Source organism: Mytilus trossulus, chromosome 10 (assembly GCF_036588685.1).
Source record: "Mytilus trossulus isolate FHL-02 chromosome 10, PNRI_Mtr1.1.1.hap1, whole genome shotgun sequence".
Taxonomy (NCBI): Eukaryota; Metazoa; Mollusca; class Bivalvia; order Mytilida; family Mytilidae; genus Mytilus; species Mytilus trossulus.
This window is the reverse complement of record NC_086382.1, coordinates 26,673,371-26,694,874: the sequence shown is the minus strand read 5'-3', so window position 1 is coordinate 26,694,874 and position 21,504 is coordinate 26,673,371. Positions and strand designations below refer to the sequence as shown.

Below are 21,504 nucleotides of genomic sequence, written 5' to 3'. Positions count from 1 at the left end.
ATAGCCCAAAAACTACTATATCCCTCCAGTACACATAGTCTGCTATATAGTTTCAGCATGATTAGGTCAACATGGTCTATTGATTGATTGTTAGATGCTTAATGTCCAATATTGTATGTTAAGGACAATGGTCTGTTTTGTAATTTGTAATTCTGTTTCATAATAAATATGAAATAAAATTGCAATGCAATCTTTCTAAACTTCAAAAGAAACATATGCATCAGAACTCGAATTGAGAAGAAATAAAAAAATAATTGTATGCAGAACATTTTATTGTTTTCAAACAAAGAAATAATAAATACTCTGTACTCCAAACAATGTTAGAACAACAATAGATAAAGTGAAAACAATAAAAAAATAATAGTATAAATTCTTTGAATATTAAATTATATAATTTCCAAAATATAATAATTATCACACAATATAAATAAATAACAATAGAACACACAATAAATACTGATTTGTATAAATAGCAATCAACTTTTTGTATGAAGGACGGATTTTGTTTAAATTAAATTTGCACCACATCATAGAACATGTATATACATAGGATTTATAATCATTTGATAGTTGCAATTCAGATTGGACGGAATATTTCACTAGCTAATTTAATATACAAAATGTAAAATATGCATAAAATAATGATTGTATTATTTCATTTTTTTTCAAAAATTAAATATTAAAATTTAACAGTAAAATAAGGTATAGTAAATCAGTATAAAAGGAAGATGTTGAAAATGTATCTTTTGTTTATTTCTTTTTATCATAGTCGAATCAGATGAAGTTTTAAACTTGTGTGAATTTGACAATTTCTTAAATCAATTATTGCCAAGCTTGCTTGCAGACTTATAAAATAAACTTGGATGAAGAAAATTAAATATCATACCTCCGGGGAAAATATATATAGATTTATCAATATATATAAACAGAAAATGTTACAAATTCATCAAGCTTATTATTTCTCACACAAAACAGTAAAAGAAACAGACATAAACAAAAAAGAATATTAGTGTAAATAGTTCCTTTTGAAAAGTAAAAAAAAAATCTAATTTTTTTTTAGAAAGAATCAGTTTATTTTGTATCACAGAGAAGACCTACTCCACGTAGAGTCCAGTGATCTGGTGGTTTAGTTGTCTTCAGGAACAGTGGGAATATATAAGTTAAATCAGTACGCCTGGGTTTCTTGTACACGGGACATTCATACATATTGGCTACTTTGCCTGTTCTCTCCTGGTTAGTGGCAAACACATGGGCCACGGGCACAGCTGTATATAGAACTTTAGGTGTAGGTTCAATTAGTTTACAGTTTCTCTTATCCCATCCTGCACCATCCAGATACAGTCCATAAATGTATACACCTGTAATATAAAAATATACAAAAACTTACATACATAGATATTGGAAGATGTGGTGTGAGTGCCAATGAGACAACTCTCCATCCAAATAACAATTTAAAAAGTAAACCATTATAGGTTAAAGTACGGCCTTCAACACGGAGCCTTGGCTCACACCGAACAACAAGCTATAAAGGGCCCCAAAATTACTAGTGTAAAACCATTCAAACGGGAAAACCAACGGTCTAATCTATATAAACAAAACGAGAAACGAGAAACATGCATGTTACTATTTTGCAGGATAAAATAAATTTTACTTTCAAAATAACATTTAAAAAATACCCATATCAGACTGTAGTTATAACATCTTTTAAAAGTCAATTACAAACGAAAGTGAACCAACCCCTGGTGAGTTTGTAGTACGGTAGAGTCCATAAAGTGGATCCCCGAGGGTATGCAGGTTCGTTATGATAAAAAACATAAGACTCTCTACATCTTTTAAAAGTATATATCATTATTTTGGAAAAAATAAAATAAGCCATCTCACTGATAGAGAATTGTTAAATCTAAAGTATAGTATAGTCAATATTTCTTCATTTGGATGTAGAGATGAGATTCTAAAACTTTTAAATGAAATAAACATTAGTGGATGATGTAACTTCAAAACTTTTAACGCCTAATAAAAAATCTAATTTTTCTCATTCCTATAATTTTAGGTTTATGTCAGTCAAAAATCTTTTGAAATAACTTTATTTTGTATGTGATCGGTTTTTAATTTTTTATCAAATGTTCTGCAGGTCAATCCATTCTGTGTTTAGACTTTTATATAATGTGTTCCATTCAATTCTGGGAAAACTTGTTTCCTGTTATAATAAGCACTAAAACTATGGAACAATGGGTACCAGTTTTTGTGGACAAGATGACAGTGTAATAATATTGATTATTGTGCTTGTACTGACCTTCATTAGGTGGTCCATGTAGATCTTCCTTCATCATTCTTGTAACATCATTGTCCAGAACGACATTATCCAAGGCCCAACCTTTGTGTGCTCTGGTTATTTCCTGTCTCATGGCAGTTAAGAAACCCTACAAATATTGATAAGTGAAACTAAAATATCCACATTTTCTGCTTTGATGGGTTGTTGAAAAAAAACTTCTACTGGTTTTGAAAAAGACATGTACTTCTTCTATGGCCCTTCAGCTATTATGAAATCAGAAAAAAAACATGAAGAGAATACCAAATCCCCATTCTTAAAAATCATGGACAGGAGTTTACAGCCACATTCAGCAGAACATGACTGGCGTGAAGGAGATATTCCTTGAATATTAATAACCAGGATACAAATAAAAACACTAAGTAAGTTATTCATTTCTGATCTTCAATTTCAAGGTGTTTTATAGAAAGTATCGTAAATTCAGAAATTATTGCGATGTTTTTATTATTGCGTAAAATGCAACAACTTGTTATAATAGTTAAAACTCGCACTTTGATTTGTTTTAAATATAAATCAAACAGGATTTTTATCAATATTGCAAGAATTAAAATTACATTTTAGTATAATTAGGAAAAATCCCAATAATAAATGCTAGCATCAATTTCTGAATTTACAGTAACATGACCTATGGATAGAATATAATTCCAGATAGATTTACCCCAAAGAATGACATTGGCGTGAAGAGTACACATTATAAATAAAAGAATATAATATGATCTGGTACTAATGGAATCTATGTGTTATACTATTCTGAGGGGGGATAGGACCTTTATCGGGACTCTGGGATCTGGTGTTTTTAAGCTAAATATCTCGGAATTGTCCCTTTCAGGATCTGGAAATTCTATTTCAAATATTGGGATGTTGGGATTTAAATTTATTTAAATTCAGAACCTCCGGTTTTCAGGATCATGACCCCTCCTACACCCTCCCCCCACCCCCTTTCCTCTATTCTGATTTAATAATTCTGGTAAAAGTTACAATACCTGTGGATTGAAGAATCCAGTCATCCAGAAAGAGTGAGGTCTTCCTTCAAAAATCCAGGTGTGGAATTGTTGATTTCTATCTAATAAATCAGTGAACCAGAAACCAAGTGTTGCAGACTCCCAGGAAATCTTCTTCCATTTAGATGGGACACGAGCATCAAACATATTGTCTAAAGCATCACGAAGGTCCTCACTCATGATTATTGTTCCATCAATGGCAAGTTTAAGGTCTTTGAGTGTAACACGAACAAGAGATATGACCTTCTGCATTCTGTCTATTTCCTGACGGAGGAAGATGTTCATAGGCTGAAGAATTCCCATCTTTCTTAGTTTGTCTTTCACCTACAAAATACATTTTCTAAGTTATGATATCTACCAAACTAGCTAATCTGACTTATACTACTTATTGTCTGCCCTTACATTTAAAACGTCTTAAGCAACAAGAATGCATGCATGCACACGGTTATGGATCATAATTCAAAAGGTAAATCTGTGTACAAATAAACAGATAGTATTGACTCATCGTATTAGCGCTCATCACTGCCAAGTAGTCTACATATAAAGCCTTTTTGTTCTGAACCCTTGTCATTGGGGGTCTGTAATATTTCAAATTTTTGTTGTCATAATGAAATTACCCATAGTCCTTAAGATATTAACTAGAGGCTCTAAAGAGCCTGTGTCGCTCACCTTGGTCTATGTGCATATTAAACAAAGGACACAAATGGATTCATGACAAAATTGTATTTTGGTGATGGTGATGTGTTTGAAGTTCTTACTTTACTGAACGATTTTGCTTCTTACAATTATATCTATCATGAACTTTGCCCATTAGTAACAGAGAACTATATTTGGTAAAAATTTACATAAATTTACCAAATTAATGAAAATTGTTAAAAATTGACTATAAAGGGCAATAACTCCTTAAGGGGTCAATTGACCATTTAGGTCATGTTGACTTATTTGTAGATCTTACTTTGCTGAACATTATTGCTGTTTACAGTTTATCGCTATCTATAATAGTATTCAAGATAACCAAAAACGGCAAAATTTCTTTAAAAATTACCAATTGGAGGGCAGCAACCCAACAACCAGTTGTCCAATTCATCTGAAAAATTCAGGGCAGATAGATATTGACTTGATTAACAATTTAACTTCTTGTCAGATTTGCTCTAGATGCTTTGGTTTCATAGTTATAAGCAAAAAACTGCATTTTACCCCTATGTTCTATTTTTAGCCATGGCGGCCATCTTGGTTGAATGGCCAGGTCATCGGACACATTTTTCAAACTAGATACCCCAAAGATGATTGTGGCCTAGTAGTTTCAGTGGAGATTTTGTAAAAGATTACTTAGATTTATGAACTAGAGGCTCTAAAGAGCCTGTGTCGCTCACCTTGGTCTATGTGCATATTAAACAAAGGACACAAATGGATTCATGACAAAATTGTATTTTGGTGATGGTGATGTGTTTGAAGTTCTTACTTTACTGAACGATTTTGCTTCTTACAATTATATCTATAATGAACTTTGCCCATTAGTAACAGAAGACTATATTTGGTAAAAATTTACATAAATTTACCAAATTAATGAAAATTGTTAAAAATTGACTATAAAGGGCAATAACTCCTTAAGGGGTCAATTGACCATTTAGGTCATGTTGACTTATTTGTAGATCTTACTTTGCTGAACATTATTGCTGTTTACAGTTTATCGCTATCTATAATAGTATTCAAGATAACCAAAAACGGCAAAACTTCTTTAAAAATTACCAATTGGAGGGCAGCAACCCAACAACCAGTTGTCCAATTCATCTGAAAAATTCAGGGCAGATAGATATTGACTTGATTAACAATTTAACTTCTTGTCAGATTTGCTCTAGATGCTTTGGTTTCATAGTTATAAGCCAAAAACTGCATTTTACCCCTATGTTCTATTTTTAGCCGTGGCGGCCATCTTGGTTGAATGGCCAGGTCATCGGACACATTTTTCAAACTAGATACCCCAAAGATGATTGTGGCCTAGTAGTTTCAGTGGAGATTTTGTAAAAGATTACTTAGATTTATGAAAAATGGTTAAAGATTGACTATAAAGGGCAATAACTCCTAAAGGGGTCAACTGACCATTTTGGTCATGTTGACTTATTTGTAGATCTTACTTTGCTGAACATTATTGCTGTTTACAATTTATCTCTATCTATAATAATATTCAAGATAATAACCAAAAACAGCAAAATTTCCTCAAAATTACCAATTCAGGGGCAGCAACCCAACAACCGATTGACCGATTCATCTGAAAATTTCAGGGCAGATAGATCTTGACCTGATAAACATTTTTATCCCATGTCAGATTTCCTCAAAATGCTTTGGTTTTTGAGTTATAAGCCAAAAACTGCATTTTACCCCTATGTTCTATTTTTAGCGGTGGCGGCCATCTTGGTTGGTTGACCAGGTCACGCCACACATTTTTTAAACTAGATACCCCAAAGATGATTGTGGCCAAGTTTGAATTAATTTGGCCCAGTAGTTTCAGAGGAGAAGATTTTTGTAAAAGATTACTTTAATTTACGAAAAATGGTTAAAAATTGACTATAAAGGGCAATAACTCCTAAACGGGTCAACTGACCATTTTGGTCATGTTGACTTATTTGTAGATCTTACTTTGCTGAACATTATTGCTGTTTACAGTTTATCTCTATCTATAATAATATTCAAGATAATAACCAAAAACAGCAAAATTTCCTCAAAATTACCAATTCAGGGGCAGCAACCCAACAACCGATTGACTGATTCATCTGAAAATTTCAGGGCAGATAGATCTTGACCTGATAAACATTTTTACCCCATGTCAGATTTGCTCTAAATGCTTTGGTTTCTGAGTTATAAGCCAAAAACTGCATTTTACCCCTATGTTCTATTTTTAGCCGTGGCGGCCATCTTGGTTGGTTGACCGGGTCACGCCACACATTTTTTAAACTAGATACCCCAATGATGATTGTGGCCAAGTTTGGTTTGATTTGGCCCAGTAGTTTCAGAGGAGAAGATTTTTGTAAAAGTTAACGACGACGGACGACGACGGACGACGACGGACGCCGGACGACGACGACGACGACGGACGCCGGACGCAAAGTGATGGGAATAGCTCACTTGGCCCTTCGGGCCAGGTGAGCTAAAAATGGTTAAAGATTGACTATAAAGGGCAATAACTCCTAAAGGGGTCAACTGACCATTTTGGGTATGTTGACTTATTTGTAGATCTTACTTTGCTGAACATTATTGCTGTTTACAATTTATCTCTATCTATAATAATATTCAAGATAATAACCAAAAACAGCAAAATTTCCTCAAAATTACCAATTCAGGGGCAGCAACCCAACAACCGATTGACCGATTCATCTGAAAATTTCAGGGCAGATAGTTCTTGACCTGATAAACATTTTTATCCCATGTCAGATTTCCTCAAAATGCTTTGGTTTTTGAGTTATAAGCCAAAAACTGCATTTTACCCCTTTGTTCTATTTTTAGCCGTGGCGGCCATCTTGGTTGGTTGACCAGGTCACGCCACACATTTTTAAAACTAGATACCCCAAAGATGATTGTGGCCAAGTTTGGATTAATTTGGCCAAGTAGTTTCAGAGGAGAAGATTTTTGTAAAAGATTACTTTAATTAACGAAAAATGGTAAAAAAATTGACTATAAAGGGCAATAACTCCTAAACGGGTCAACTGACCATTTTGGTCATGTTGACTTATTTGTAGATCTTACTTTGCTGAACATTATTGCTGTTTACAGTTTATCTCTAACTATAATAATATTCAAGATAATAACCAAAAACAGCAAAATTTCTTCAAAATTACCAATTCAGGGGCAGCAACCCAACAACCGATTGACCGATTCATCTGAAAATTTTAGAGCAGATAGATCTTGACCTGATAAACATTTTTACCCCATGTCAGATTTGCTCTAAATGCTTTGGTTTTTGAGTTAAAAGCCAAAAACTGCATTTTACCCCTATGTTCTATTTTTAGCCGTGGCGGCCATCTTGGTTGGTTGACCGGGTCACGCCACACATTTTTTAAACTAGATACCCCAATGATGATTGTGGCCAAGTTTGGTTTGATTTGGCCCAGTAGTTTCAGAGGAGAAGATTTTTGTAAAAGTGAACGACGCCGGACGACGCCGGACGCCGGACGCCAAGTAATGAGAAAAGCTCACTTGGCCCTTCGGGCCAGGTGAGCTAAAAAGGTGAATTGAAAAGAGATATAGATATAGGAAGATGTGGTGTGAGTGCCAATGAGACAACTCTCCATCCAAATAACAATTTTAAAAAAAGTAAACCATTATAGGTCAATGTACGGCCTTCAACACTGACCCTTGGCACACACTGAACAACAAGCTATAAAGGGCCCCAAAATTACTAGTGTAAAACCATTCAAATGGGAAAACCAACAGTATAATCTATATAAAAAAAAACGAGAAACGAGAAACACGTATATATTACATAAACAAACGACAACTACTGTACATCAGATTCCTGACTTAGGACAGGTATAGTTTATATTTTACCTCATATGGTACATAATCCTCTGGTAGTTTATCTAACATATCATCAGCTAGCTTGTATACTATCATTTCTCTGGTCTCACCACCTCCACCGCCAGAATCCTTAGGTTGAATGTTTACAATTGTAACCAACATTTCATTTGCAGTGTTCGTCTGGTAGCTACAATGTCCAATTCAAAATGATGTTAAAATATTAAGAACCGATAAGTGTTTGAACGAATTTTTATAAATTGCTGACCAACAATTTGTATTGAGATTTTGTTCACAAATATAACCACCAAGAGAGTAAATGTTGGGGTCAATTCTTTTGACAAAATTTAAATAAATTCTAAATGTGTGAAAAATATTCGTCCCTGTTAGGTTAACTTATGAAATACTTTTGCAACACTGACTCAACATGAAAGATTTCATATTTAAAATCAAGTATAAGCATTTTTAAATGACATATCAAACAATTAAAAAGGCCTTTAATAAAAAGAATGAATTATGTCATCATTATGACTTACATGTTTTCTTTTAAACTCAGTCTTGAATAAATTAAGTAAGACAACACTTTCAAATGATGACTTAAAAAATATAATATGTCACCAGTGGCGGATTTCATAAGTGGGAGCCCTATGAGAGCCTTAAGGCCGCTCCAGTCATGCTTCAATGATTCCCTATATAATCAATCAAAATTTCCACAGAAAACGCTATAAATCCGCCTCTGGTCACAAGGAAGTCATGCTTCAGTGATTCCCTATATAATCAATTAAATTTTTCCCAGAAAACGCATTAAATCCACCTCTGGTCACACAGAATTATAACTTACGTTATATCAGCATTTGAATGAAGACCAAAACACTCTGGTGTATCCTGTAGAGGCAATGCTTCAATACTGGTTCTGTATTCTTCAATGGTCTTACACTTGGGTATTTTGTAACCTTAAAATCAAATGAAAAATGAATTAGAAATCCATTGCTCCTAAAACAAGAATGTGTCCAAATTACACGAATGCCCCACTCTCACTATCATTTTCCGTGTTCAATGGAACGTGAAAATTGGTAAAAAATATAAAAAGGCATTTAAAGTAGAAAGATCATATCATAGGGAACATGTGTACTAAATTTCAAGTTGATTGGACTTCAGCTTCATCAAAAACTACCTTGACCAAAAACTTTAACCTGAAACTCGCACTTAAATTTTCTATGTTCGGTGGACTGTGAAATTGGGGCCAAAAGTTTAATTTGGCTTTAAAATTAGAAAGATCATATCATAAATAACATGTATACTAAGTTTCAAGTTGATTGGACTTCAGCTTCATCAAAAACTACCTTGACCAAAAACTTTAACCTGAAGCGGGACAGACGGACAAACAGACGAACGGACGCACAGACCACAAAACATAATGCCCCTCTACTATCGTAGGTGGGGCATAATAAAATTTGAACCACTCATAGTTTTGTCTTTAGCTTATATATGAACCTTACTCCCCAAAACAACTTTGAAGGTATTTACATAAAGTGCAAATGTAGAGTTCAACATAATATGCATCTGTAACTGATTATCTCAACAAATAATATAGGGTGTAAAGTATTATATATTTTCAAGGGTAGACAAGAATTCAGCTGTAATATTGACAGCATTTATTTTCTATTGTGAAGGTAAAAGAAATTACATAAAGTGACATTTCCCAATCAAAAATTGCATTGAAATAACAATAAGTCTCATTTTCCTATCATGCAAGGTCCATAACTCTTGAAGAAAAGCAGTGAAAATTGTCAATATCAGCCTTTGTGATCAGCAGTTACATATCAAAATTGAAATTCATTTGTTGAACAGTTCATAAAATATAGCAAGGAATCTCTTTTAACCTTCTGCCATTCTTCTGTTCAACCCCAAACTAATATTCTGATTTCGGTCAAAAACCTATTTATAACAGTAAAATCAGTATCAAATATTTATAAAAAGACTATCACTTTACCTGTGTAAAACTGGAATGAATCTGCAAACATGTTTTCTCCAAACCAGACTTTACAGTAGGTGTTGAGCAGACGTTTATCATAGTCATCTGTGACACGCCCTCCATATTGTACTTCACCAATCATGTACCTAATTGTCTGCCAAGACACACCCTACAAACAAATTTTATAAATAAATTATTAGAATTTTTAAGATTTCTGAAGAAAAAAAGGTTTTTTTTTTTTACGTTACTGTAAATCTTAAAGTTTAATATAATTTTCTGAAAGTAATAAAATATTACTCCAAACACAAACATATTTGACCTGATAACCATATGGAATTTTTGTATACATATATATATAGCAACATACAACATGTACATGTAAGCTGTGTATTATAATAATAGAGGTATACGGCTGATTCATATTATGTTTATTACAATTTATAAAATAATAATGCAACATAAATAAATTTCTGGTTTGCAAATTGACTACCATTTTAATCATATTAAATCAACCTGTTAGGACTTTGATTCCATTTTAAAATATGCCCCCTTCAGAAGGTAAGGTGGTAACCTTTATTTTAAACCATCTAAATCCTTGTTTGAAACCAAATGAATTCAAAATATTATTTCAGATATATATAAATTCATTATTATTTGTGAATTTTCATGAATTTCATTGGTGACATTGAACCATAAGTTTAAGTGTACAACAAAATGAAAATATATATGAGCTTGCATGTAGAATTTGTCACAACAAAAAAAATCAGCATCCACAAAAACTGTAGAAACTTTGGAAATGACTTAAATTTTATCATATCATTTTAATATACTGTGAAATACTTTATTTATAGTACAACATATTAAAACTTGAAGATAGTAACAATTAAAGTGAAACATATTTGATTTAATGAAACAACAGTTGAATAGTCATTTGAATGTGATTTATTCATTGACACAGTGTGAATAATTCATTGACACGGTGTGAATCATTTATTGACATGGTGTGATAATTCTGACATTGATATCATATGCAGCTTTACCCTTGGTCTAAAATACCCAGTATACTCTCGAGTAGTCTTTGGAAAAAGGAATAAATAATAAATCAAATAAACAATATACTAATTCAGGTTATATAAACCTCAAAACAAGTATATAAACCAAAATTTAACAAAATAGAATTAAGGAATAAACATGCCATTTCTGTTGTTAAAAGTCTAATCATAAAGATATTGAACTTAAAAAGTAAGATTCTAAAAGATACTAAACTAAATAAAGATTCTAAAAGATACCAAACAAAAGACCGATTCTAAAAGATTCCAAAATATAAAATTTCAGGTTCTTAAGGATATCAAACTAAAAAGTCAGATTCTTAAAGATACCAAACAAAAAAGTCAGATTCTTACAGATACCAAACTAAAAAGTCAGATTCTTAAAGATACCAAACTGAAAAGTCAGATTCTTAAAGATACCAAACTAAATAAAGATTCTAAAAGATACCAAACAAAAGACAGATTCTAAAAGATTCCAAAATATAAAATTTCAGGTTCTTAGGGATACCAAACTAAAAAGTCAGATTCTTAAAGATACCAAACTAAAAATGTCTGATTCTGACAGATACCAAACTAAAAAGTCAGATTCTTAAAGATACCAAACTGAAAAGTCAGATTTTTAGAGATACCAATCTAAAAGACAGATTCTAAAAGGTTCCAAGATAAACAATGTCAGGTTCTTAAAAATACCAAACTAAAAAGTAAGATTTTAAAAGATACCAAACAAAAATGTCAGATTCTTAAAGCTACCAAACTTTCAGTCAGATTCTAAACGATACCAAAGTTAAAAGTCAGGTTCTAAAAGATACCAAACTTTAAAGTCAGGTTCTAAAAGATACCAAACTTTAAAGTCAGGTTCTAAAAGATACCAAACTTTAAAGTCAGTTTCTAAAAGATCCCAAACTTAAAAGTAAGATTGTAAAAGATACTTAACTAAAAGGTCAGATTAAAACTTTCAAAACAAACTGAATCAGAATTTGGTAACAAAAACTCTGGCCATTTTAAATTATAAATAAAATGTAAATTGTACAAACCTTTTTGGGGTCCATATCATCCAAGTGGTTTTGTACAAACTGTACTGTTGCATTTTGATCTCCCTGATTGAACTCATATGGTATATTCCAACCGATAGGTCCAAACTTACGTCTTTCTTGGACAGTTGTATGGAGGAAGGCAACACCATACAAGGTTGGCTTCCATTGTGGGAAGTTAGAATAATCTAATTGTTCCTGGGAAAGAGAAAAAGAAATACAATTTGAATGAGAGAGTCAAGAATGTTAAAGACTTAAAATTCTACTGCAGCAGGTATTTCATAACATGTTTTTACATAAGTTTTGGCATACGGTTTGGTTTTTGGTGGGGTTTGTGTTGCTTAGTCTTTAGTTTTTTTATGTTGCGTCTAGTGTACTATTATTAATTTGTCTGTTTGTCTTTTTCTTTGTTAGCCATGGCTTTGTCAGCTTACTTTAGATCTATGACTGTCCATCTGGTATCTTTCGCCACTCTTCGAAAAAAAAAACCCATAAAATATTGTCAAGCACGGTATCAAACAAAAATACATCTTTTAATCCAACCTGTTTCAAGGTACCAGTAGCCAACATAATCAAACTTTGATTGCTACTTGTTGAATGTTCATAATATAATATTTAAAATGCAATGTTTCATATCTTTAAAGTAAAAATTTACTCCAGTTGAATTTAAAAAAAGTTTATAAAGAGGTTTTCATCTAACTTTGCCTCACAAATACAATGGCATGCAAAGATTCTATATCCATTTCCATAGTTTTTACCTGTGAAAACATGGCATATGTCCTCTTAAGACCAGCTTTGACACCTTGTGGAGGTTCATTGGTAAACTTGATAGATGTCTGCAACATGTTGATTGGAAACTTAGGATGAGGCTCTAGTGTCAACCAGAGACGGAACCCATCGTTTACATTCTCTGATGTCAATACCTGTAGGAATAAAAAAAAACCAACAAGTTTAATCTCTATCTTATTTGTTGTTGAAGAATTTAATAAATTTACTTGTAAATTTAAGGCTCATATGGAAAAAGGATACCACAATTATATTGCAGCAAATAAAAGTTCAAAGATTATAAATTTCACAAATAAAAAGAAATAAAAATAAAAATAAAAATATTTGTTGGTTTTTGTTATTTGGTTACTGTCTCATATTTGTTGGTTTGTGTTATTGGGTCTCTGTCTAATGTTTCTGTACCCCGTATCTCCTTCAACTCGTCATAATTAAATAAGATCATGTTAAAATTTTTAAATTCTTACCAAGTCAAGTAATTCATCCATGAAATCCAGACCCAAATGACAGTTCTGTAGCATTACCCATCTACCTTCCTGCATGGATAAACTCAACAATCTTCTGGCGTGGACATCCTGTCCTTGACCCATAGAGATGGCGCCACATTGGAAGTTCTTCCTCTTGGCTAATAGCATGATGTTTTCTGTTGGATCAGATCCCATGGACAAGAAGCAGGTTAATGGTACGTTGGTACGAGATTCTTCCCACATTTCATCCATATTCAGGATAACTCCTTCAGCAAACTGTACACAGGAAAATAAAAATAAATAAATATCATCTATTTTCTAAAGAAATCATGCTACAGGTTTAAATAAATTTCCAGATTTTTTTTTAATCATTGTAACATTAAAAGTTTTCCAAGTTGTAAAATTGTAATGTTGTAATGAACCATTTATAAAATTGTATATTACATAACCTTACATAAAATTATTCATATATTGTCAGAAAATATAGATCTATCAATATACCGTATAGCGGGTTATTTTCGCGGGTGTAAAATTTCGCGATTTTAATTGACCAAGGTATACGAAATATTTTGGCGGTTATTATTTCGGCGGATTAAAAACTTTTATTAATACCTTTGTATAAACACCTTTAATTTGGCGGAATTTATTTTGGCGATTTTGTTCTATCCGCGAAAATAAGCGAAAATTTGCACCCCGCGAAAATAACCCGCTATACGGTATACTTTTTATCACATGGTATCAAAAACACATATCAAATGAAAAACTCTCTAGAAAAGACTATCTGAAGAAAACACATAGTGCTTTTAGTGTTGTTATTGATTAGATTAAATATGCAAAAATGAAATTCTTACATTAACAACCATTGTGAGCAATGTTTTTTTACTAGTATCTGAATTTGCAATAAATTTAAGAGGACATGTCACATAGTCACATATTAAAGGTTTTCAGAGTAAACAGTTCATTATATTTTAGTGGTGTGTTACCTACCCTTAATCCCATAGCTTCAGACACATATTTCTTTGCCATAGGTATGGTACGATCAGGACACCAACTTCTAAGGAGTAATAGTTTACGCCAAGTATCTAGAGTGGTACTGTAACCATCAGGTAAGGTGGCCTCTTCAGGTGCATCTTCATCGAACCATGCTTTCCATGCCTGCAAAGTCATTCCATTAAGTTAAATATAAAAAATATGTATTACCATTGACAAAATTTGTAATTACCATATTTAGCGGTGTATAGTGCGCTTTTAAATTTTACCTATCAATCCTATCGACTTTTGAAAGAAAAAAAATTAAACTGTTCATTCTATAGTGCCTTACTGTGATTGGATACACTTGCTTTATTGGCAAAAACTACAATATAGAATCATGCCCCACTATCTCAGTAAAATATTGCAATTTGGATTTGAAGTTCATGAATCAAGGGTTCTTGACAAATTAGGGGGAAAATAGCAAATTCATACTACTGTGGACTCATTTATTTTCGTGGGTACCAATTTTCGTGGATTAAGAAAACTTTGCATATTTGTGGATATTTAATTTCGTGGTTTTGCTGCTGTCTGCATACAAACCTATAGAAAACTTATCATTCGTTGAATATTTAATTTCGTGGTTTGACTGTGCCCACGAAAATTGGTATCCCACGAATAATAATGAATCCACAGTATCATTTCTAGGTCTGTACTTATGGTATAATATGTATGATTTTCTGTTGCACACCTAGGAAATTGTGATAGAATCTGTGAAAACTATGGTATTTTACCTTATCATTCCTGGCAACTTGCGATAAAATCTGTGAAAACTGTGGTAATTTACTAAGCTCTACCAAGTTGAGCCATGTCATGTCAGTAATCCATTTCCTTGGTTTGGGTTCTACAGCATTTAAGTCTAAAGCAGCACCACCTATTGATAACAAAATAGTTCAGTAATTTGATATCAACACCATCTTTGAAGGGTAAGTATAATAAATTATGTACTTGAAGAAAAATACAGTCAAGTTGAGTCAACTATAATATGTTTAAAGTAGCAATGGAATGGTTTGAGCCAACATGATAGCAGTCACAATACATATAAAAAGGATATTAAAATTACAAAAGAGGGCTGCTAGATTAATACTAGAAACAGACCCATTCGCTCCTTCTGCACCCTTATTCAAACACTTAAAATGGATGACAGTTGAACAGAGAATAAAATATCATAAGTTAGTGATAACATTTAAGTGCATTAAAAATGATGCCCCATCATATCTTACTAACAAGTTTCATTATGTTTCAGACAGAAATCCATACCCCTTGAGAAATGCTGTTCAAGGAAACCTCATACTCCCTAAACCAAAAACAGAATTATTCAAAAAATCTTTTATGTATTCTGGACCATTTTTGTGGAATAATTTGCCAATACCGTTAAGAAATATTACAAATAACAGATCATTTATTGAAATCAACCTAGCGGTATAAATAATATTAAAAACTGATCATGTCATCATGTTTATTTTTTTCATCACATTTTATTAAGTGTATTGAACATAATTATCATACTTGACTTTTTATACCTATGTATGCAATGTATATGTTTGCATTTTGTTTGTTTTTTCATTACGAGGGCCTCAGGGAAGATTAGTTATATAGCTAACTGTGTATAACCCTCTTAAAATAAAGTATTGTTATTGTTGTTGTTATAAATCTAAGCTAACCAAACAGACAGGAACTATTATTTATGAATGTATTTACAAATCACTTGCTTCAATTTGATAACCTTCATTATTGCAGTTATAAAAAAAACAATCATGTTTGATGTATACCTTTAATGAATGTTTGGAATTCTTCGCCACGAATTCTTCCGGCAGCCATTTCAATTTTACAGGTCATAAGTGTTGTAAACAAGAATTTATCGTTCTCATAGAACCCTCTGACGGAATAACTAAACACCGCAAATGTAAGATATTCAATAATGTTATTAATTCTCTTTGTTGTTATTGGTGATTTCTGTGACTTGGCCATAGAAACGTCAAATATTTCCAAGAACTGTTTCAGAGCTGTCTGGTACATCACATTGACCATGCTCATTTCAACAATCACAAAATACAAGATACTGCCACGGGATGCCACTGAAATAAACAAAAAAATTATCACGATATTACACATAAACTTGGATGCCACTGGTATAAAAAAAAAAATAAGACATACAATTACACATAAACTTGGATGCCACTGAAATAAACAAAAAAATTAAGACGATATTATTACACTTAAATCTTGGGTGCCACTGGTATTAACAAAAAATTATATGCACATATAACACATAACTGCAATATACTGCCTTTTGATGCCATAGAAATACACAAATACAATATGTAGATATTACACATGAATCTAGGAAACTGCTATTTGTTTTACTTAATCACTGAGATATTTTCGTTCTTTAGATAACAACTGAACATATATACATTCTTTCAATTTTACTTAAGTCTTTTCTATCTTCAACATTTCAATATTCAGATTATAAATTATTACAAATCAGCAAGTCAGATATACATGTACAAGGATATAAAAACATATCAAATTTCATTGTAATTTAAGTTTATATAAATCAGAATTCTATTTTTTTCTTAAACAATTTCTAGAAATACAAACCTGGACGGAACTCTTCTCGAGCAGAATTGATTTTGATCTCAGTTTCAGCGGCAATTTTGAGTTTTTCACTGACTTCTTCAGCTGTTGTCTTGGTAATTCTGAGTACCTCAATCAGAGATTCATCTTCTACCAATGACCCCTCAGTAGAGGTCAATCTGTACAATAGATTATCTTCCAGATCTTTCATCTTCCTCTTGTTACCTGTGACTTCTTCCATCAGAGTTGTCCTCTCTTGTTCAAGTTCCTATGGAAATACAAACATCACAGATGTATTCAAGGATAAGGTAACTTCACAGAACTTATTGTACGGCTAAAAATGTTAAATTATTATCAACATAGCCTCATTTTCATTGTAAATTCTATTAATTCTTTTTTTTAAGAGCTGCTTGAAAAATTGAATTTGATAAAAAAAAAAAAAAAAAAAAAAAAAAAAATAGCAAGCTGAGTTAGTATAAATTTAAGACAATCATCTAATGCAAATGTTTTTTTCTCGTAGAAATACTAATTTCAGTACCAAACAATTATTCAAATAGCCATTACTAAAATTCGGACTGAACTGACCAGTTGTCATTAACATTAAAGTTAAGGTTCAAAATTAGGAATAACCAGGGTTTCCCCTGGGTCAATTATTTTTTTCACCACCTCTTTCGCCAAAACAATATTTTTTTCGCCACTTTATTATTTTTTTCGCCAAATAACAGAACTATATTTTTCGTTTAAAATTTTTTTTTTTTCTACCCCCCCCCCCCCCCCCCCCCCCCTTTCCCTTAAATAAGATGATTTTGCCCCATTGTGTCTATGGTTATGCTCTCAAACTTATTTTAAAATTTACACTTTAATGAATAAACACTAAACATTTACTTTAAAACGACAGATTTTTTTTTAATTTAAAAGGGGAAAATATTCATTGTATTTAAAACAACTTTTCTAATTAATTGGCCCACTATACTTTTAATAGTAAAAAATTAAGATATAAGTCCTGGAATATAACAAAATTAATGGACATCATGTTTTGATTATATAATACCAGTATAGTTCGTAGGAAAAGTTTCTTTAAAAGAAAAATACTGTTGTTCCCTTTTGTACTATAAAGAAGTGTTTTTAACATCAAAACATAAGCTTTTATCACATGTAATTGATCCCTCGTTTCATGTGTAGTCATTTCATTGAAGGGCTACTCTCATTTGGGCCAACCTTTTGGATAGATTTCTTCATAACGACAGTTTTCTTTTTTTGAACATCGTAAATGAAAAAGTTGAGACGTAAAACTATGCTTGAAACACGTGTGTCACTCAAACGACTTTAAAAAAGTCTCCCTAATCAATTACCGCTATTTAAGTCAAAAGATAATTAAAGTTTTGCATCTGAGATTTTTCTTGCTTTTGAACATTTTTCGTCACAACAACAGCTTTCTTTTCTAAAGTATCTTTCAAAGCGGAGGAGACGTCAAAAGTTTGCTCCAAAGACGTGCGTCGCAAAGTGGTAAATAAATTCTGTATGTGACATTTAGCAGAAGCCATTTAACCATATCAATTTGTCAAACAATTTAATCAACACCTTTATTAACAGTCCTTTGTTGTCGATAGCTGTAAAATGCAATCAGCTGATTATTGATTTTCTGTCCGAACCTTAATGAGGTCAAGGTGAATTCCGAGTATTGTCTGAACGGGTAAAGTCCGAGAAACTCGAAAAAAGTAAATAAACAAGATGGAGGAAAATAAATCGTTCTATATATTTCTTTCGCCAATTTCTTTCGCAAATGACGAATTTTTATCGCCACAATCATTATTTTTTCGCAAATTGCGAAAATGGCGACCGCCAGCGGAAACCCTGGGAATAACTATACCTGTTTCTCTGTCAAGATGACAATACCCAACAACTGATCTTCTAAACCTTTCATGGTGACAGTAAAGTCAACAATTGATGTTCTGGCTGATATTTCTGGTGTGTATGTTGGATTGGCCAGTTTGGTTGTGATGTACAGACGGAATCCTTTCATGACGTCTACTTCTTTGTCACCTACTTTCACCTATTCAAATACAGTAAGAAACGTTATTTAGCAAAGCATCAAATCTATTGTTAGAAAAATTCTTTTTATAAACTAATTTTTCAATTTTTTTTATTAAAAATATCATGAGTATATATAATTCTAAGATTCTGATTATTCATTTTTTATTCAAAATAAGGAAAAACATATTTGTTTTTAAATTTTCCAGACAATTTCAATACATTGAAAAATAGCCTTATTTTTACTTAGTATTCTTCTTCCCTCGAAACAAACAGAATGAAATAAATATTTCAAGGGGTAAGAGTGTGTAAATTCATTTGAAATGGCCTGATAGAATATATACCTTGAATGTAGAACCTGATTTGATGAAGTTCTTCTCAAGTACATTGTCAAGTGCTGGATCTAAGTCTTCTCCAACATCTTCTATCAACAATGGCCGTCCTAAAGACAGTGCATCCTCTAGATGACTTCTGAAGTACTTATGATTGAGAGAGGTCATCTGTAATTCATTACTCTTTTCTCTGCTCTTGATCCAGAATTTACCCTGACCTTGAGGATCAATAAGCAACGGGAATCGAGCGGCCTTTGTGACAATTAGACCGTTTTGGATTGAGAGCTCGTCATTTGGCAGACCTTCCAAGTTCCATTCACTCACTGTTGTATTGTCAACCAACATGGTCACCACATTCACATCCTGTTATCAAAAATTCACATAACCTTTTTAAAATATGACTTTTTATTGATCAAGAATCATCTGTGTATCCAAATTTTTGCAAAATGTCAAAAAAACAATAGACAAGGGAAATACAATATAGGAAACTCTAAATGGTCCAGTTGTGAATAAATTAAGTAAGGAGCTGATAATTCAGTGGATGTCTTTTAATCAGCAGCTGTCTATCATTTTTGTTTTTTGTTTTGCATATAAATCAGGCTATTTTCTTGTTTGAAATGTTAACACTTGTGATCAATAGCTGTGAATTTGTAAGTCATTTGGTCTCTGGAGAAAAGTTGTCTAAGTGCGCCAATTCATACAACATCTTCTTATTTTCCAATTAAAACAAGGTATCTAAGTCTCACTTTCTTTTTGACTCTGTCAAAGGGAGACAAAAATAAACAAAAAAGTAACTTACATCACTGAAGGGAATCTTGTTAGTTATCATTTCTTTCTTCCATCCCTTGAGTACAAGGTTTCTGAATTCTTGATTGAAGGGACCAGTGTAAGACAGGAAACCAGTACACAACAATACATCTCCAACAAGTCTATGAATCTGGGCTTCAAATCCTTTACTGGCTTCAGTCCATCTTATCCTTTCTCCTGATAGACCCTCAATTAGAGCTGTAGCATTTATCATCTTTCTTCTGCAAGCTTCAGCATCATCAACTAATGTCTACAAGAAATTCATATATTTTTTTTAAAGCAAATTATGATTTTGGTTAGTTTTAAAAAATATTATTATTTACTATATTGTTTAGCTGGGTTTACTCCTAAACCATAGTTCATAGTTATTAATTATGTTTTTTTGTTATTATTATAAACCAGTGAAATTTTTGAAGTTTTTCCCCAAAAAATTGCTTTGAATACAAGTTTGCTTTTACTTCTTTCAGTTGCTCTAACTTGGACCAAGTGCCAGAATGTCCTACCAAAGATTAGGTAACCTGTTGAAAAATTATATACTCAGGAGTAAAAAAGTTGGTAATTTGAAATGAGTCTATGACTCTATGGCTATTTAGGTGTAAAAAAGAACTTCTCACAATAATTTCTGATTTTACATTATATCATAATTGGGTAGGGATTCATTATACATTACTAGATATCTTATTGAAGTACCTGTTTTTCTTTCATAGCAGCATAATACATAGCCATTACTTATGATTTTACATCATACACAACTAGAATTATCTAATATATATATCTGACTAAAGTACCTGTTTCTCTTTCATAGCAGCATCATACATAGCCATTACTTCTGCTAATTCTTTTTCCTTCTCGTCTAACTGAGCTTGAGCCTTATTCAAATCACTCATTGCTGCCCCAAGTTTAGCCTCCTGTACGACCAGATTGGCTTTGAGTGGTAAGACTTCCTTGTTGATGCTAAAGAAGAAGGACATAGCTTCAGTCCACCCAGCCAGACCAGCCACATCTCCACATACTTTTTGTGCAGACTCCATGTTGTAATCCTCCATATCTAGGTATGGTGCTAACAGTTCTACTGTTTCTTCATTGATAGAATCCTAGGAAAGTAAATACATGACTTTTAACTTAAAAACATCAACCTGCTATAAAATCAATCAATTTCTTCTCTTTCACTTATTTTTATTAACTGTTTAGTCTAAATAACTATAACTGATTCCTCTATAACATATACTGTGGATTCATTTATTATCGTGGGTCCCAATTTTCTTGGATTAAGGAAAACTTACATGTTGGTGGATATTTAATTTTGTGGTTTTGCATAAGTCTTCTTACAAAGCTATAGAAAATTTGTCATACATTGAACATTTAATTTCGTGGTTCACATGTACCCACAAAATCCAGGAAAATTGGTATCCCATGATTGATTGATTGTTCATTGCTTAACATCCAGTGACAAATATTTCATGCATATTCTGGACGAGAACCACAGAATCATTGTCTCCTCTTTGGCTCATTTTTATAAGTTGTTTGTTACAAATAACTATAATGATGCTCTTTTTCTAACCTAACTATCAAAATTCTTTT

At 32.3% G+C, this 21,504-nt stretch overlaps 1 protein-coding gene across 2 annotated transcripts in view; it reads right to left on the bottom strand.

The window, feature by feature from the left end:
• Positions 1-254: 254 nt before the first annotated feature.
• The window catches only part of LOC134687118 (dynein axonemal heavy chain 5-like), an 86,773-nt gene continuing 65,523 nt past the window's right edge, over positions 255-21,504 (bottom strand). For both annotated transcript variants that reach the window (XM_063547117.1, XM_063547119.1), the window contains 17 exons: positions 20,712-21,017; positions 19,916-20,173; positions 19,129-19,479; positions 18,624-18,806; positions 16,778-17,021; positions 15,946-16,251; positions 14,908-15,047; positions 14,132-14,299; positions 13,145-13,420; positions 12,653-12,817; positions 11,898-12,092; positions 9,833-9,983; positions 8,681-8,792; positions 7,873-8,029; positions 3,313-3,654; positions 2,294-2,420; positions 255-1,358 (listed from right to left, as the gene is read on the bottom strand). In XM_063547117.1, coding sequence (XP_063403187.1) covers positions 1,072-1,358; positions 2,294-2,420; positions 3,313-3,654; positions 7,873-8,029; positions 8,681-8,792; positions 9,833-9,983; positions 11,898-12,092; positions 12,653-12,817; positions 13,145-13,420; positions 14,132-14,299; positions 14,908-15,047; positions 15,946-16,251; positions 16,778-17,021; positions 18,624-18,806; positions 19,129-19,479; positions 19,916-20,173; positions 20,712-21,017 — 3,768 coding nt within the window. In that variant the 3' untranslated portion in view covers positions 255-1,071. The remainder of the gene's footprint in view (positions 1,359-2,293; positions 2,421-3,312; positions 3,655-7,872; positions 8,030-8,680; positions 8,793-9,832; positions 9,984-11,897; positions 12,093-12,652; positions 12,818-13,144; positions 13,421-14,131; positions 14,300-14,907; positions 15,048-15,945; positions 16,252-16,777; positions 17,022-18,623; positions 18,807-19,128; positions 19,480-19,915; positions 20,174-20,711; positions 21,018-21,504) is intronic.